At 36.8% G+C, this 19,372-nt stretch overlaps 1 protein-coding gene across 1 annotated transcript; it reads right to left on the reverse strand.

The window, feature by feature from the left end:
• Positions 1-12,633: 12,633 nt before the first annotated feature.
• Positions 12,634-15,269, reverse strand: LOC127529707 (protocadherin gamma-A11-like). Its single transcript, XM_051934284.1, is given in 2 exon segments — positions 12,634-13,938; positions 13,940-15,269. Coding segments are annotated over 2 exon segments (2,475 nt in total). The 5' UTR covers positions 15,110-15,269.
• Positions 15,270-19,372: the final 4,103 nt, after the last annotated feature.

The raw sequence follows: 19,372 nt of genomic DNA on the forward strand, positions 1-19,372 counted from the left end.
GGATAGATGGATGTTTCATTGGTCATAAATTAGTTATAAGAAACAACGCGTTTGAATACATTTTTATAATCCATCTATACATTTTCAGATGCTGCCTCTTCCATTACAAGAATGCAGCAGTCGGAGATCATCCCAGCAATAGAGAGGAGAAACAAGAGATTATAACAATCTTAATGGAAGATTAAAGAAAAGTGTCCCCAATAATACATTATAATATCTTATCCATTGTGTGCTAAATAATAGGTTCATCAAAGAGTAAGGACCGAATGCTTTAAGAACTATAAGAAAGACCTTTATTGGTGCCGCTCTAAATACCCTTTTAAATTAATTGAGCATCATTGCTCTATGAAGTTATAAATAGCATCCATCAGGGTTCAATGTTATGACATTAAGTGCTTTCCTCTGGATAAAGTTTAAAAACATCACATACTGTTACATTCTTCAACTCCATTGAATACACCTAATCCAATTCAGGGTTAGGGTGCCTATCACAACAGCATTGACCATAAGGCCTAACCGTCACTGGTCAGGGCACCAGTCCACAGCAGAGACACTGCACAATCATTTACTCTCATATTGAACAAACCTGAAAACACAGGTTTTACAAACATGCTTGTACTAGTAGAAAATCCATACACTCACTGAGAAAATGTGAAAATTTCATAATTGCATTCCCCAGGAATTAGTATTAGACAGACAAAATTCAACTCATTTAACATTCTTTTAACAAACTTTATATTTTTCCAAATTGTGTCTATAATAAACTGCTTCACTAAGTTAAAACATTGCTCAAATAACAACCAATGCTCCTTAAACATTAATAGAATACACATTGTTTTTCATCCATCATCAGTTGCCTAAATGTTAACTCATTTTAGGGCCACAGTTATACCTGTCAATAGAAGCTTTGTGTATAAAAAGAAACCCAATGTAAAAGGGATGCCAGCTCTTTGGGGGGCACACTCATGCATACATGAACATTACCTTAGATCAATGAAGACTTGCCAATCTACCAAATACACAGATTACTGAGATAAAATAAGCAAAACCCAAGTAAACCTAAAAGGAGCATGCAAACTGTACAGAGGCAGCAACTGGGTGCAGATCTGAGCCCATCAAATCTTTGGACTGTTGGCAGCAAAAAAGAAAACCCTAATAAAACTTGTGCCTGTGGACACAGGAAGAAGACACTAAGCTTACACAGACAGTGATAATGAATTGATTCTTGGCCCGTATACTTGTAAGACAATAGTGCTAACAACATTGAAATCATGCTACTTGTATTGTGTTGTACTGCGTAGTATAATTTATATGTATAAACATATTTGCTAGACCAATTAACTAAATACTGTGTTACAATAACCCTATATGCTTTGGGAACAAGGCAATTACCAACATCATTGCACATACGTATGCATACAGCCATTCTCACTCATGCCAGCAGAATATGAGTATCCAAAATATTATAATATATTTTATTGTCAGGTCATTTTTTATCCTGTTTAATCCAAAGCAGGGCTGCAGGAGTTGCAGGAGCCTATCTCAGCTAGCACAGGGCACAAGGCAGGAACACACTCTTGATAGGGTCCCAGTCCAACATAGGGTACACACACACACACACACACACACACACACCTTAGCACTTTGGTCAGCGGCTGTTGTATGTAAAGTGCTTTATAAATAAAGTTGACTTGACTTGACTTGACTAGGGCCAATTTAGACATGCATGTCCTTGGACTGTGGAAGGAAAATGGAGTACTTGTTGGAAACCCATGCAGAGATGTGGAGAACATGTAAACTTCATGCAGGAGGACCCAGGATGCGAACCCTGATCTTCTTATATACATAACATTTGGGTTGCCTTTTAAATTGCTTCTGCACATTGCCAAGATGAACAAAATGTTGTATCAACAGAAACCCCTAAATCCTTTTCAGTGATTGCTTCTTGCTGGACAGTTTCTTCCATCTTGTATGTATTAATTGACATTTCCTTTCCCATGTGCAGCAATTTGCACTTTAACATTCATTATTCAAGTGTTAGCTAACATCTGAAGCTTGTAAAGATCTTTTCGTTTTTGATTTTTTTTTCCTTTTCACTATCTGCCATTCATCCAATTATAGTGCCATCTGCAGCTTTCAAATATGTTTTATATGTATTGGAATCAATATCATTATTATAAATCAGAAAAGTAGCAGTCTAAAGTTAGACCCCTGAGGGACTCCACTGGTGACCTCACTCCATATGGAGCATTCTCGTCTTATCTGTACTCCTTGTCTCCTATCGGTTAACAGTCTTGTGATCCAGTTTTGTAGGTTACCTCTAATGCCTACAGGTCCTAGTTTAAAAATGAATCTTCAGTTTAGAAGTGAGTTAAAGTTTTTTTGAAAGGCAAAGTAAATTATGTTGTATGCTTTCTTTTTGTCAACTACCCCAGTTACCTATTAAAAAAAAATTAAAAGATTTGTTTGGCAGGATCTTCCTCTCATTATCTCATGCTGACTGTTAGTATTTCACAACCCAGACTTGCCAGGTAAGTTATTTGTTTTGTTATAGATGAAATGTTCCATTGTAACTCTTTTGTTTTGTTTGTTTGTTATTTTAGTAAAATAAATAAAAAAAATAAATTGTCATGCCTAGGTATTAAAATTCCAAATGTATTGTATCATCATCCCTACCACTGAGCCACCAAAGCCAAACTGTTAAATCAGGCAAAATCCAAACAAACCAATTAGACTGCTCAGAGGAACCAGACACATACACACACAAACACCTAAAAACAATTGTGTTTTATTATATTATATTATCTTATACCATACCATGCTCTAAGCCTGACTAATTCTGAACAGTGTCATAAGTGACTGGAGTCTATCCCATTAAGCGCAGGATAAAAGACAGAAGCAATCCCTGGATGAGGTACCAGTCCGTCACCAGGTGAAAACACACACACACACACACACACACACACACACACACACACTACACAAGGGGAAATTTAATAATGCCAATCTACCTAATCTGCATGTTTTTGGACTGTGGGAATAAATCTATATAGTCAAGAGGAAAACATACAAAAGTTCACCCAGGATGCGAACTCAGGTCTCCTTATTGCAAGGCTATATTATATTATATTATATAATTACAGTTGAATGCTAAAAATGACAAACGTTTAAATCCATGTATCCTACTCTATAAGTCATGCTGCTTAAATGACTTTTCAACTGTTTATCAGAATGCATCACTTTAAAATAAATTACAGAACATATTCTGTACTCTACATTTGTAATACACCTTATATTGTAAAAGCATAAAGCAATAATTTCTAAAACATATGCTTGCTCAAAGGCTACAAAAAGGACTTAACTGTTAAAACAGAATGTTCTTTTTGAAAGGAAGCAACTTTTCAGTTATTACAAATATTTCTCTGGAGTGTTCATTTAAAAAATTATAGAAAACAGTTATTCATTTTTCAAATTTTTTTTAAAAAGTTCAGGGTTCTGAGCAGATTAATCCTATCTTGGTAATACTGAGCACAAAGGAGAGAGTGCAGAACTGGTTAGGAGATCATTGATGGGTCAACTCAAGCACCGAGCAACACCTACAAAGAGGTCAATTTAGAATTCTTAGTTAACCTAAGATGCACATATTTCAAGACGAGGGGATATCTGCAAAGTACTCAAAGAAAAACTGACACATAATTAGGAAAAAACTGTGACCTTAATGGCGAGTGTTCAGGTGTGGGCCTCAAACCCAGGACTCTGATTTTACAAGGTTGCACTGTTTCCCTCTCGGCTACTATGCCTCCCTCATAAAAAGAGGAAAAGAAAATAAAAAAGAAAGAAAAAAATGCAAAAATGTAAAAGAATGTTTCAGATTGTCTTATTAATATGAATAATTTTAATTTTGGTGTCTCTGCTAACTGGAAATAAAATGTTTCTTTAGCTCTGATACCATAAAGTTATAGTTTGAATGAAAGCTGATGATGAGGATGCACATTTTCCCTTAGTCTGTGAAGGGTTTTAAGAGATATTTTTTCTACTTGGCAGCTGAAGTTATGGCTGTCTGCATGATTGTGTATGTTCTTTGCCTGTAACTGTAGTGTCAGTTCCTGCTTTTGCACAGTGCTGACAGAAGAGACACTGGCATCCTTTGATTGTGAATTAAATTAGGCAAATAAGAAATATGAAAAAAATGGCTTGATATACTGGCAGATTGATGGAAAATACTTTTGAATTTGAAGACACTTTCTTAAAAAGTAGGAAAGTTAGCTAAAGACATTTTACAAAGATTTTCTCCCAAACCACTGCCCTCTGCCTAATTACAAATGTGGTAAAAATTTGAAAACTGTTTGGGCCAGTGCCCAGCTCAAAACAAAAAGCCTCTAAAATATCTAAATAGTAAAGCAGCTGTTATTTAAACACTGGATACAAAAACACTTCGTGTGAAACATTCTGTTCATTTTAAAATAAAGATTTCTTAATAGTGATGTGTCTAAGCTTACCTGAAAAGCTTCATTGTTAATCAAATCTGTTTTTTGATTGAGAGGCATTGTTTCCAGTCCACTAAGTTCACTTTGCACTTCACTGTGTAGGACAGGTTTAATATATTTGAAGTCGCTTCTCCCCGAATCCGTTGTTAGGCAAACTTCATAATTATAAACGTGACGGAGTGTTCCTGTTCCATCTACATCAGCATATTGTGGTGGATAATATGGGATAACTGGGAGATTTCCATTTGAACAAGCTTTGAAGAGTCTAGACTGTTTCCAGGAGTAAATTTTGAAAGTTATCAAAATAACGATGCATACAAGAAAAAGAAATGATACAATTGCTAAAGTCAGAACTAAATAAAATTTGAGATCACCTTCAGTGCTGCCTTCCTGAGAAAGTTCGTTGAATTCTAATAATGCTTGAGGAAAGCTGTCAGTGACAGCCACATTTATAGTCACTGTAGTTAACTGGGCTGGCTGTCCGTTGTCTTCTACTGAAATAACTAAGGTTTGCCTTGTGGAATCTTTCTCTGTAACTTCTCGAACTGTTCTTAATTCTCCATTATGTAAACCCAGTTTGAAAAGTGACAGGTCAGTGGATTTGATGAGTTTATATGAAAGCCAGGCATTCTGCCCAGAGTCTTTATCAACTGCCACAACCTTAGTTACCAAATAGCCAACATCTGCAGTGCGGGGTAGCATTTCAGGACCAGGTGATGCTTTATTCTGGACAGGGAACAGAATCTGGGGAGCGTTGTCATTTTGATCCTGCACAAAAACATCAATGATTACACTGGCGGTGAACGGTGGGTATCCTCCATCTTTTGCTATGACACACAGTTGAAAACGCTTCACCTGCTCATAATCAAAAGAACGTACAGCGTAGAGGGTGCCTTCTTCAGAGTTAATGGAAACATAGGATGAAAGAGAGATATTTTGAACAGGAGATTTTTCGATAAAGTAAGAAATTTTACTGTTACTACCAGAATCGCCATCTTGAGCTTGTAAAGAAAAAAATGAAATACCTGGGGAGTTATTTTCCGTAATGTATGCTGTGTAATGCTGCCTTTCAAATTTTGGTGGGTTGTCATTCACGTCAGTTATTTCTAAAATTATTGCAAGGCTAGATGAAAGGGAAGGCTCGCCACCATCTCGGGCAAAAATAGAAATATTATACTGTGAAATTATTTCTCGGTCGAGAGATGAATCAGTTTCTAAACTGTACAAATTCTTTACTGAAGACTTTAGTTTAAATGGAATATTTTCGGCAATTAAACAAGTGACTTGGCCGTTTTTCCCTGAGTCCTTATCCTGCACTGTAACGACAGCTACCACTGTCCCAGGTCCTGAGCTTTCGGGTACTTCACTTGAGACAGACATGACAGAGATGAACGGAATGTTATCGTTAACATCAGTAACGTCTACTATTACGTTACACGAATCTGTGTGACCACCAGGGTCTTTGGCTTGCACTGTAATTTCATACATTTTGAATATTTCATAATCTAGTGGACCAGTGAGTTTGATTTCACCCGAATTTGTGTTAATTTCAAACAAGTCCCCGCCATTATTTGTAACGTGGGTGACACTGTATATTATCCGGCCGTGAATTTCTTTGTCTGCATCTGTAGCGGTAACTGTGATAAGCACAGAACCTATTAAGGTACTTTCTTTTATAACAGTTTTGTAAACCTCTTGAGTAAAAACAGGGGCATTGTCATTGGCATCCAAAACAACAATTTCAATTTCAGCAGTGGCAGACCTCGGAGGACTCCCACCATCTAAGGCAATAAGCAGCAGGACGTGTTCTTCTTGCTTTTCTCGATCTAAGTGATGCGCTAAAAGTAAATCTATTAAACTACTGCCATCGGATTGCTTGCGAATTTTTAAATTAAAATGTTCAGTTGCAGTAAGTGTATATGACAGAAGTGCATTCAAACCCGCGTCGCTGTCTGTCGCACTAAGCAGTGAAAAAACGTGCCCCGGGCATCGATGATTCACTGATTTCTAATTTTATATTTTTTATTTGGAAATATGGGGTCATTATCATTCACATCAACAATCTCAACAGTAACTACATAAAATTCAATAGGGTTCTTAAGCACTATACGGAGACTGAGGGTGCACACGGTAATCTGAGGGCAAAGCTGCTCCCTGTCAATTCTCTCTTTAACCACCAAAGTGCCTTTATTTATATTCAGTTCAAAGTACTCCGCACCCCCTTCGGTAAAAATACGAGCACTCCCGGTTTTAAGTCTGTTAATGTCTATCCCCAGGTCTTTGGCAACATTTCCTACAATGGATCCCGTTATCATTTCCTCCGGTATTGAGTAACGAACCTCTCCTTTAACGCGAAGTGCACAAAAGGTAAAAACAATGAACAGCAGTACCTGCCCTTTACGAGTCCGCAATGTCTTATTCCAAACGAAAGAAGAGCAAAGAAATTCCATGATCTGCGCAGTTATTCCTGGATTTTGAACATTGCAGTGTATTTCAAGTGAAGTTGTTGTTGAGTTACAATGTAATTTTAAATTTTCCTTGATTAGTGTCGGAATGAGCTGTAAAACTGTATCCACATCCCCTCTGTCTGTGTACTGTAGTGAGCTGCGGCTCTGTGTGACACTCTGAGCTGAGTCGGGGGAGGGCCGCCTGCATCATCGCGCAGGAAAATCTCCTCATTGATCAACAGCGGCACTCACAGTTGAAAGAAATAAATGCAGAGCACGATTTAAGAAAATATATTGCAATTACTGTAATTCTGATTGCAAAAAGGAATCTGAATCAAAATATTTTGCAGTGATTTAACAGCAGGGATGCCTATGATCATCTTAAATTTCTTATAATCATCACATAAAAATATCTCAAATTGTTTCTGTCTTAAAAAAATAACACAAATAACACTGGAAATCTTGTAGTGAAAATGCAAAATATTCGAAAGGGAGTTTAATTTAATTGAAATGTTTCAATTTCTTATTTAAATTTAAAATACCTTTATTACAAAAGGTATTACATGTACAGTAGTAAAATTATTATTGATAATACAATTAATAAACAAAGAGGACAGGAATCAAGGTCTCACTTTTAGGATGTGAGGACATCCCTCTTTGAGGTATAGAACAGCCCCTGGCCGTCTGGCAGTTTATGGGAAGTCCACATGTAAGTGTATAAGTTTAGCATATTGCTTTTACCTGTAAACAATTTTATATAATTTAAACTGAATATCTGATAAAAAATAACGATTGATATGGGACATTTTCTTGATTTATTTTTTTCATCAATAATATGAAATAATTTCAGAGTACCATATTAATGCATTGTCGGTGCACCATTTTATTGTAACTAATATATTTGTCCAAGAGACCCCATCTCCCAGCAGTCCTGCCAGGATAAATGGATTACAAATTCGGAAGGATGGCTGGTTGTCCATCTCATATTAAAGAATAATAACATACAGTTTAAAAAAAGTGAGAAGCTCTAAAAATAAAACTTTTAAAGCTGCATGTTCATTAAATCGATAAGTAGGGACATTTGCATGTATTATGTACTGTTTGAAAAACTATGCAATATTTTTAGAAGAGGTTGTAGTGTTGCATAACATGAAATGTTATTCTAGAGGTATATTGTCATATGCAGATATTGTTAAATTTGCAATACACACTCATCAGAAGTTCTCATATCTTTACATCCATGTTTTTATTTTTCACCGCTGCGCTTTACTTTTCATGGCCATTTGTACAGCTCACTAGACAGCAACATAAAACTGAATTGAAGCCACTCCACTGTCACTCTTAAAAACAAAGGTGCCAGAGTCAGTCTTCAGAGCAATGCCATGGGGGAACAATTTTCAGTTCCCAAAAGACCTATCTACATGAAGGTTACAAAAGAACCTTTATTTATTTAGAACAATAACAGGCACCATACAGTAGATAACCATGAAGAAACATTAGAAGATTTGTGAAATGCTAATGGCTCATGATTTTAAAAGGGATCTTGCTGCATTTAATGACACAGGCTTACTCCAGGTTTTCTTAATGTGTTTGGTGTCCTTTTGCCTACATTAAAGATTTCATTTTTATTTCTACATATCAGAAAGTTTTTCAAAGAATAAAGAACTAACTGTATATGTAAAGAAACCTTCACAAAATGAAATGGTGCTTTGTCAAGCAATGGGCCTAAGAGGAACCACACAATTTGTGAATTTCCCCTTGGGATTAATAAAGTATCTATCTATCTATCTATCTATCTATCTATCTATCTATCTATCTATCTATCTATCTATCTATCTATCTATCTATCTATCTATCTATCTATCTATGGAACCACAAGAAACAGTATTTTAAAGAGTGATAGGTCATAATTCCATAAAATGTTATGTTCATCACAGTATGGCAGAAGTAGCTAATTATTCATAGAGCATTTGCTTGGGCAGTTGAAGGCTGTTCAAACAAGTACAGGCTGAAAATGTCAACTCAGACTGATGGTACTCCCAGATGGAAGCCGAACCAGAGTCAAGGGAGAAATACAATGTTCTCTATTAGTGGCGGAGTGGTGGCTCTGAGGCTAAGGATCTGCGCTGGTATCCCGAAGGTTGCCGGTTCGAATCCCCGTCAGTGCCAAAAGAGATCCTACTCTGCTGGGCCCTTGAGCAAGGCCCTTAACCTGTAATTGCTCCAGGGGGCGCTGTACAATGGCTGACCCTGCTCTCTGACCCCAAGGGGTATGCGGAAAAAACTAACAAACACTGTTGTAAGTCGCTCTGGATAAGAGCGTCTGCTAAATGATGTAAATGTAAACCATTCTTCATGTTAACTAATTCATTAGGTGTTCTGTACTACTTAGGTTGTGAAAAGCGGAAGTCTATCCTGGATGTGTTAGGAGCAAACAAGGAACTAAAACAGACAGAGATGACACTCATTCACAGCCTGGCATATACACATTTATGTGTCTTGAAGGTCTCCGGGATGATGAAGACAATCAAACCACATAACTGGAGAATTCACATATGAGCAGAGGAAAATTCTGTAAAATGAATGCTCAAACTAACTTTGTGGATTTTAGAACCCAAGTCTCAGGAATTATAAATCAACTGCACTAACTATTGCATGTCTCTGCTATGGTACCCAGCTTCCAAGAACTTTAATGGTGCACAATAATCCCTTTCTTGACATCTTCAAGACTGTGCATCGGATGGTATTTTGTACAGTTGAATTTTAAACATTGTAGTATGAATACATTGTTTTTGTCACAACATTTCCATATGTTATGGAAAACATAGGATATGACATTAGAAAAAAAAGTTGTGAATTGCACTTAAAAGCATGAAAAATTGCATCTCTTAAACTTTCAAAAAATCATTAATGATAAAAATTGAATGCTTTCACAATTACGATAGATTCTTAAAGCACTCCCTAGTCTCATTGTTATACGCCCTGACATCCCTAGAGAAAAGCCACACGGAGAGCATCTGAATTCCACACAGAAGACATTTGTACAGGTAACCAGTCAAAGGTTCAAATGCTGTTCTATCCACTATATCACTAATGTCATCCCTTGTTACAAACAGTAAGTTGTATTTGTTTTTGAAGACATAAAATATATATATATAGTATAAATGGAAAAGAAGAAGACAGCAAATATCTTTAGCTCTCTGACATTGATATTTCGAAATAATGTTATTTAGTCCACTGAATTATAGAAAGTGGGCCAGAGCAGTCCTTTAAGATAGGGGTTCTCAATGTCGGTCCTGGGGACCCGGTGTGGCTGTGGATTTTTGTTCCAACCAGCTTCTGTTTTTAATTGGAATCCTGGTCTAATTAAGTGAACCATTATTTCCCAGATTCTGTGTTTTGGGAACAATATATCCATCCATCCATCCATTTTCCAACCTGCTGAATCCAAACACAGGGTCACAGGGGGTCTGCTGGAGCCAATCCCAGCCAACACAGGGCACAAGGCAGGGAACCAATCCCGGGCAGGGTGCCAACCCACCGCAGGACACACACAAACACACCCACACACCAAGCACACACTAGGGCCAATTTAGGATCGCCAATCCACCTAACCTGCATGTCTTTGGACTGTGGGAGGAAACCGGAGCGCCCGGAGGAAACCCATGCAGACACGGGGAGAACATGCAAACTCCACGCAGGGAGGACCCGGGAAGTGAACCCCAGGTCCCCAGGTCTCCCAACTGCGAGGCAGCAGCGCTACCCACTGCGCCACCGTGCCGCAGAAATTAGAAAATTAAGTTTGGTTATACTGTATATATATATATATATATATATATATATATATATATATATATATATATATATATTAAAATGTACTAAGCAGTTATATGGGAATAATGTATTTTTCATTTCTGTTTAATAATATTTTCATCTTGATGTTCATTCTATTTTTCCAGATGTTCTAATTGTTTAATTAATCCATTGTTTTCTTATTAGTGGGTCTAACGCTAAACTAGTTGCAGCCCTTCACAATTCAGTGTTGTTTGCCTGGGTGTCTGCTCTGCTCATTTTTAATTGTCATTAATAATATACAATGAAGGGAGCAAACTGCACAGAGAAAGGGTAAAATATAATGAAAACAAAAAAAAGTGATTTAAGCATTTAAATCTAAAGCAAAAGCAGAAATATTTCTAAATGTCTTATAAATGAAAAAATATGCTGCACTTTCTTAATGTAGAATAAGATACGAGAAAAAAATACCAGCTAATTAATTGAGATCAGTATTTTCAGTTGTCAATGGTTATGAATGTAGTTGAAGCAAAAACCTGAAGCCACAGTGGACCCCCAGGACCGAGTTTGAGAACCCCTGCTTTAATATATACAGCGGGTCAACTACAAACATTTTCACACAACTCATTATGTTTCTTGATTGAAAATACCATCACATTTCAGCTCCATTTCTTTGGTTATGAGGTACAGAATGCAGATTGCTCCTCCACAAAAATGTGTTGCTATCATAAAGAATTAAATGGACAACCACTACACTGACAAGATCTTATAATCATGAGGTTACTTGGCTGGCCATTCAATTTTGAAATTCAGAACATTAAAAAAGTAAGAGAACAGAACATCTGAAAAATAGATACTGTATTAGGCAAGTAAAAATTTTCAAAGTTGTTTTAAGTGCTAGTATGTTAATTTGTTTGCATATGTTTTATCAATTGGTTAAAAAATGGACAGTATGACAATTCTAACAGCGTATTTTTAATATACAAGTTAGTTTTGGTAATAAAACAAAGTTGTTAAATGAAAACATTTTAAGTATTCAGTATTTAAGGGGTGTCTGACAATGACCTGGGGGGAACACAGTGGCTGCAGGTTTTTCTCCTTGCCACTTTCTTAATCAGTGACCAATTTTTGATATTTAGATATTTTCCTTTCCCTTCATTTTAAAAGTCTTGTGTTTTAAGACTCATTCCTCTGAATTACATAATGTTTCCTTAAATGGCAGCCAAACAAAACGTAGATGTGAAGTCAGACAACATATGACCAACAAAGTATGGGCCTCAAACTCTAAAAAGTTCACTCCAGTTTTTGTGATTAAAAGCTGATTCTTGTTGTTAATTACAACCAATTGTTTAATTCAATGGTTGGTTGCTGCTTTCATTTCTGCCACAGCAGATATTTTCAAAACAGCTGAAAGTGTTGATTTTCTCTTTTCAAAGAGCACCACAACTAAAGTTTTGAGAACCGGAGGAGATCAACATTACTGAGACATTCACCTTTCATACTTTTCAGAGATTAAATGATGGACAAAGGTTAACTGGTCATGTGTTAGCTCATTTTGTGTCTTATTCTTTTTTGGCTACTAATTTAAACTTAAAATAAATGAAGGGAACAGAGTCTATAAAATCCAGTCAGTATAAATTAAGGCAAAGGAAGTTAAACAGCAGCTAAAACTGGACAATAATAATTAAAAAAATGTTTAGAATGCAAATTTGCAGTCAATGCCACCCTCCAGTATTAGAGCTGGACACACTTGCAGTAAGCAATGTAAGTAGACATTGGCTAGCTTATTAAATTATCTGATGAATTACATTTTAAATATTTGTAAATGTGTAGCTGTTGACTTACATAAATAGATTTTGTGCAAATGCTGTATTGAGATAAAAGTTATTGTTGCGTAAATGTTTTTGTTATAAATCCAGACTTACCTGCATGAGTTCTTCAGTCACACTCACATCTGTCTTTTGGTTCAGAGGCATTGTTTCCAGTCCGCTAAGCTCACTTTTTACTTCACTGTGTAGAACAGGTTTAATGTACTTGAAGTCACTTCTCCCCGAATCCGTTGTAAGGCAAACTTCATAATTATAGACATTACGAAGAGTTCCTGTTCCACTGACGTCTGCATAACGAGGTGGATAATATGGGATTACTGGGAGATTTCCATTTGAACCTGCTTTGAAGAGTCTGGACTGTCTCCACGAATAAATTTTAAAAGTTATCAAAATAACAATAAATGTGATGAAGAGAAACGACAAAATTGTTAAAGCCAGTACTAAATAAAATTTGAGATCACCTTCTCCACTGGCTTCCTGAGAGAGATCATTGAATTCTGCTAATGCTTGAGGGAAGCTGTCAGTGACAGCCACGTTTATAGTCACTGTAGTTGACTGGGATGGTTGTCCGTTGTCTTCTACTGAAATAACCAAGGTTTGCCTTGTGGAATCTTTCTCTGTAACTTCTCGAATTGTTCTTAATTCTCCATTATGAACACCCAGTTTAAAAAGCGTTTGATCAGTGAATTTGAGAAGTTTATATGAAAGCCAAGCATTCTGTCCAGAGTCCATGTCAACTGCCACAACTTTAGTTACCAGATAGCCAACATCTGCAGTGCGGGGTAGCATTTCAGGACCAGCTGATGCTTTATTCTGAATTGGGTAAAGAATCTGGGGAGCATTATCATTTTGGTCCTGCACAAAAATATCAATAACTGCGCTTGCACTGTAAGAAGGGGACCCTCCATCTTTTGCTATGACAGAAACTTGAAAACGTTTCAAATGCTCATAATCAAAGGCACGTAGAGCGTAGAGAGAGCCTTCTTCGGAGTTAACTGAAACATACGACGAAACAGATATATTTTGAACAAGACATTGCTCAATAAAATAAGAAAGTTTACCGTTGACACCAACGTCGTCATCTTTAGCTCGTAAAGAAAAAAATGAATATCCTGGTGAATTATTTTCCGAAATGAATGCTGTATAATGCTGGTTTTCAAATTTTGGTGGATTATCATTAACGTCGCTTATTGCTAAAATTAATATAAGGCTAGATGAAAGAGAAGGCTCTCCACCATCTTTAGCAAAAATAGAAATGTTATATTGAGAAGTTAATTCTCGATCGAGAAATGTATCTGTTTCTAGACTGTATAAATCCTTTATAGAAGACTTCAATTTGAATGGAAGGTCATCGGCAATAACACAAGTCACTTGGCCGTTTTTTTCCAGAGTCCTTATCCTGAATGTTAATTACAGCTACCACTGTCCCAGGTCCTGAATTTTCAGGTATTTCATTTGAGACTGAAATGATGGAGATAACCGGAATGTTGTCATTGACGTCAGTAATGTCTACTAACACTTTGCACGAATCTGTGTGACCACCAGGGTCTTTGGCTTGCACTGTAATTTCATACATTCTAAATGTTTCATAATCCAGCTGGCCGGTGAGTTTGATTTCACCGGAATTCGCGTTAATTTCAAAAAGATCCCCACTATCGTCTGTAACGTGGGTGACACTGTAAGTTGCCCGGCCGTGTATTTCTTTGTCTGCATCAGTAGCGGTAACTGTAATAAGCACAGAACCTATTAAGGCATTTTCTTTTATAGCAGTTTTGTAAACCTCTTGAGTAAAAACAGGGGCATTGTCATTGGCATCCAGAACAACAATATAAATTTCAGCAGTGGCAGACCTCGGAGGACTCCCGCCATCTATGGCAGTAAGCAGCAGGCCGTGTTCTTCTTGTTGTTCTCGATCTAATTGCTTCACTAAAAGTAAATCTATTAAACTGCTGCCATCGGATTGTTTACGAATTTTTAAATTAAAATTGTCCGTTGGTGTAAGTGTATATGTCAGAAGTGCATTCAAACCCGCATCGCTGTCGGTCGCACTAAGCAGTGCAAAACGGGCTCCTGACACTGATAACTCACTAATTTCTAATTTAATATTTTTATTTGGAAATATGGGGTCATTATCATTCACATCAACAATTTCAACGATAACTATGTAAAACTCTATAGGGTTTTCAAGAACTATTCGGAGATTTAGTGTGCAAGGGGTAATTCGTGCACATAACTGCTCTCTGTCGATTCTGTCTTTAACCAGTAACGTGCCTTTATTCGTATTCAGCTCAAAATATTCCGCACCTCGATCGGTGAAAATGCGGGCGCTGCCGGTTTTAAGTCTTTTAACGTCTAAGCCCAGGTCTTTGGCCACATTTCCCACAATTGATCCCGTTAGCATCTCCTCCGGAATAGAATAACGAATCTCTCCCTTAACTACAAATGTACAAAGGGTAAAAACAATGAATATCAGTACCTGCCTTTTCAGAGTCCGTAATGTTGTTTTCGAAACGTGCTGAATGTAATAAAAGAACGCCATGATCTGATTAATCATTCCTGGATTTCAAGCATCGCTGGTAATATTTTCCAAGACAAGGTGTTGATGGAATGTGAAATAATTTTATGCGTTGTTTTCTTGGTTTAACGATGAGCTGTAAAATTGTATCCACATCCCCTCTGTCTGTGTACTGTAGTGAGCTGCTGCTCTTTATGATATTCTGAGCTGAGTCGGGGGAGGGCCGCCTGCATCATCGCGCAGGAAAATCTCCTCATTGATCAACAGCGGCACTCACAGTCGAAAAAACGAATATGCAAACCGAATTTAAAGACACTGTATTGAAAATAAATATAGCATTAAACGTATTTGAAATGGTATCTGACAGATTACTCGAACATTTTCTTCCTTACAGTGTTGTTTCCTGCAAATTTTATATGTATTCAGTGAAATATTTAAAGTATATTTAAGAAAATAATGCTATCATAGCCATAGAACAGTTCAGCTTAATTAAAGGAGACTAATTTATTTATAATTACATTTTACAATTATCTTAGCACGCTAGGGATGGCAAAGTAATTGCACAGTAAACAATTTTGGTAATGATTATAAAGGTGACAAAAAAAAGGAAGAATCAATGTCTCTGTGAATATCTGAGGACATGCTCCGTCTTCAAAATCTGAGGCGACTCCTCAATAACAGTCAGTTTGTGACTGGTGCACACAACATTTCAGTAAATTATTGCACCTAAAAAACTTTTGGTTATTTAAACTGAATAACTGTTTAAAACAAGAACATCATGTCCAATATTTTCTTGAATTATTTTCTTTATTTTATTCAGATCAATAAATTTGAAAGAAATATTCTATGTCCACCTTAACAAAAGGGATAAGTCGTTGTTTGTCTACCTGCGTGTCCGTTTGGTTGCAATTGCTTTGTCATTTCAAAAGATGGCGCATCACAAACATTACAGTAATAATTTGCATTACGCTTCTCATTCCAATAGATTAGGCATCATTTGTAGTAATACACTTATTACTACAAGAATTACAAAATACACTCCAGATTGTACAATGCAAAAAAGTCAAGTCTGAGGTCTACATTGATTACTATATATGGAAAATGGTCCAGTAATGTCAGAAGTGTTTTAATGCTATATATTATACAACACTGTTTTAAAAATGTTATTTAAATATTGACTTCAGCCAGTATTGTAAGTTTGTAAACATCTGCTCAGTAAGAATTGTTATGCTCATCCAGGCATATTTTGTTTTTCAGAAGTGTAAAGTGTAGTTTTTCAGTAAAGTGTTGAAGAAACTGCTTATTCCAACAGGAAAGGACACAAAACTGTCACCCAGCATGTAAGAGAAGTCATTCTATCACAAGGTACATTAAAAAAAATCTGTTTCCCAGAAGCTACCAATAATCTTCTCAGTATATTTTCTAGAACAGACAATTGACAAATATATGTATAAAGAGAACATTCCAACTCACATCATTGTTACACCACCTAGAAAGATCCCCTGAATCCGAACAATGTAGGCAGGAACAATAAATTCTTTGACTTTTGTTGTTGTTTTTAAAATTTTGAACGCCTAATCAATAATTCTCTCAATTTTCTCACTCTGTTTAGTTTAATATAGGATCTCAAGAGGCTGAAGTCTATCCTGGCAGCATCAGAATCAAGGTATGAACTAACCCTGATAAGGACAACATTCCACTACAGGTCATACCTATCTAACCCTAGGCCAACATAGACCAAAAAAATTAATAACAATCATGTGTTTGGGAAGTGGGAGAAAATCATAAAACTAGACATTAGCAATGTCACCAAGAGAATGTGTAAAATCAACATGTAAACTCATTGAGTTTAGTTTTAGAACACAGGTTACCTAGAGCTGCAAGATAGTAACATTATCATCCTAAAACTACTTTACAAACAATGCAGAATATCACTGTACAAAACTTTCTTAGAATGTACACCGATGTCCATCTACTCCAGTGAAATTTCATATGGTGGACTAAGGATACAATTTGTTTCATAAAAACAGCAAGACTAATGGACTATATTTTCATAACACCAAATTAGTAAAATAAAACATGTCTCCTAAATTTGAAAAATCTTTGCCACTAGTATGAAATTAATGTTTCAAAAATTTGATTCGTAAAGTACTCTTATACAGTAAAGTACACAAGTATCCCTGGAAGAAACTCATAAAAACAGAGGCTGAATGTATAGACTCTATATGAGAAAATAGAAGGTGGAAGATGATCCAGGTTGCATGTACTGTGTCATCAACTAGTCCACCAAAGTTATCCTTTGTCATGTACTGTATTTCTTCCTCAATATACAGTAATCCCTCGCTATATCGCGCTTCGCCTTTCGCGGCTTCACTCCATCGCGGATTTTATATGTAAGCATATTTAAATATATATCGTGGATTTTTCGCTGCTTCGCGGGTTTCTGCGGACAATGGGTCTTTTAATTTCTGGTACATGCTTCCTCAGTTGGTTTGCCCAGTTGATTTCATACAAGGGACGCTATTGGCAGATGGCTGAGAAGCTACCCAGCTTACTTTTCTTTCTCTCTCTCTCTCTCTGTCTGATCCTGACGTAGGGGGTGTGAGCAGGGGGGCTGTTCGCACACCTAGACGATACGGACGCTCGTCTAAAAATGCTGAAAGATTATCTTCACGTTGCTACCTTCTGGGCAGCTGCTTCCTGAAGCGATATGCTGCACGGTGCTTCGCATACTTAAAAGCTCAAAGGGCACGTATTGATTTTTTTTATCTGTCTCTCTCTCTCTCTCTCTCTCTCTCTCTCTCTCTCTCTCTCTCTCTCTCTCTCTCTCTCTCTGCTCCTGACGGAGGGGGTGTGAGCTGCCGCCTTCAACAGCTTTGTGCCGGTGCTTCGCATACTTAAAAGCCAAACAGCCCTATTGATTTGTTTGCTCCTTTGAAGAGGAAGATACGTTTGCATTCTTTTAATTGTGAGACTGAACTGTCATCTCTGTCTTGTCATGGAGCACAGTTTAAACTTTTGAAAAAGAGACAAATGTTTGTTTGCAGTGTTTGAATAACATTTCTGTCTCTCTACAACCTCCTGTGTTTCTGCGCAAATCTGTGACCCAAGCATGACAATATAAAAATAACCATATAAACATATGGTTTCTACTTCGCGGATTTTCTTATTTCGCGGGGGGGTCTGGAACGCAACCCCCGCGATGGAGGAGGGATTACTGTACAATATATAGATAGAACTTTATTTGTCCCCCGGGGTAAATTTGGCTTTTTACAGAAGCTTTTTAAATAAATAACTAAATAAATAAATATACACACACACACATATTGGTCTGAACATAACCAGAGTGACTATACAAGAAATTTCAAAAGCATGAAAAGTTCTTACTTGGATGTTACAGTCACAGTGAGGCATTATGCAGGCCTACTACTGTTGGTATGAAGCCACCCATTGCGTTTCTTGACACATTCTGATGAATTTTTTGAAAGTCATCAGTGTTAGTGTGTCATAGAAAGAATGTGCAGCATTGCTCATATTGTCACTCAGTTTTGTTTAAATTCACTCCTTTGCTATGATTTCCAGGGGGTCCACAGTGCAGTGTTCAAAACTGAGTTTGCCCATTTAATTAGCTTATTGATTCAGTGGGCCTCACTTGAATTGGTATTACTAGCCCACAGCATTGAAAATAACATTGACCATCACAGAGTTAGAGAAGATGTGAAGAATGTCACTTCTCACATTAAAGGAATGCAATCTCCTAAGGAAGAAAAGCCTGCTATGCCCTTGTTTATATAGTTTCTCTGTGTTCAAAGACCAGACCAACCTGTCTTTAATGTGGACCCCTAATTACTTGTAGGAGTGGAACAACTCTACATTCTCTACCTGAATAGTGAGTGAGTGCAGAGACTCTTTGGTGTGGTGAAAATCAATAACCAGTTCCTTGGTTTTGCTTAGTTGCAGACAACTTTATTTGCACCATGAAATGAAGTTCTACGCCTGACTTTCCCCTCTTTCTCAACGCTTTATCAATACACCCCATAAGTGCTGAATCATCTTGAAAATTTCTGCAAGTGACGTGACCTAAATATGATTTAAATACCAAGAGTATCTTCAGCTTTGATATTAATTTTCAGTAAAATAACTTTGTTCACTCTATTAAGAGAACTGTGTCAAAACAGTGATTTCATGAAAATGTTCATCAATTACAGATATAATAGAGAAGCATTTGGATGCATTATATTTATAGATACAACTTTACTTGGCAACTTCAAAATGTTTGCCATGAGAGGTAAAAATGGTGCT

Source organism: Erpetoichthys calabaricus, chromosome 11 (genome assembly GCF_900747795.2).
Source record: "Erpetoichthys calabaricus chromosome 11, fErpCal1.3, whole genome shotgun sequence".
Classification (NCBI taxonomy): domain Eukaryota; kingdom Metazoa; phylum Chordata; class Cladistia; order Polypteriformes; family Polypteridae; genus Erpetoichthys; species Erpetoichthys calabaricus.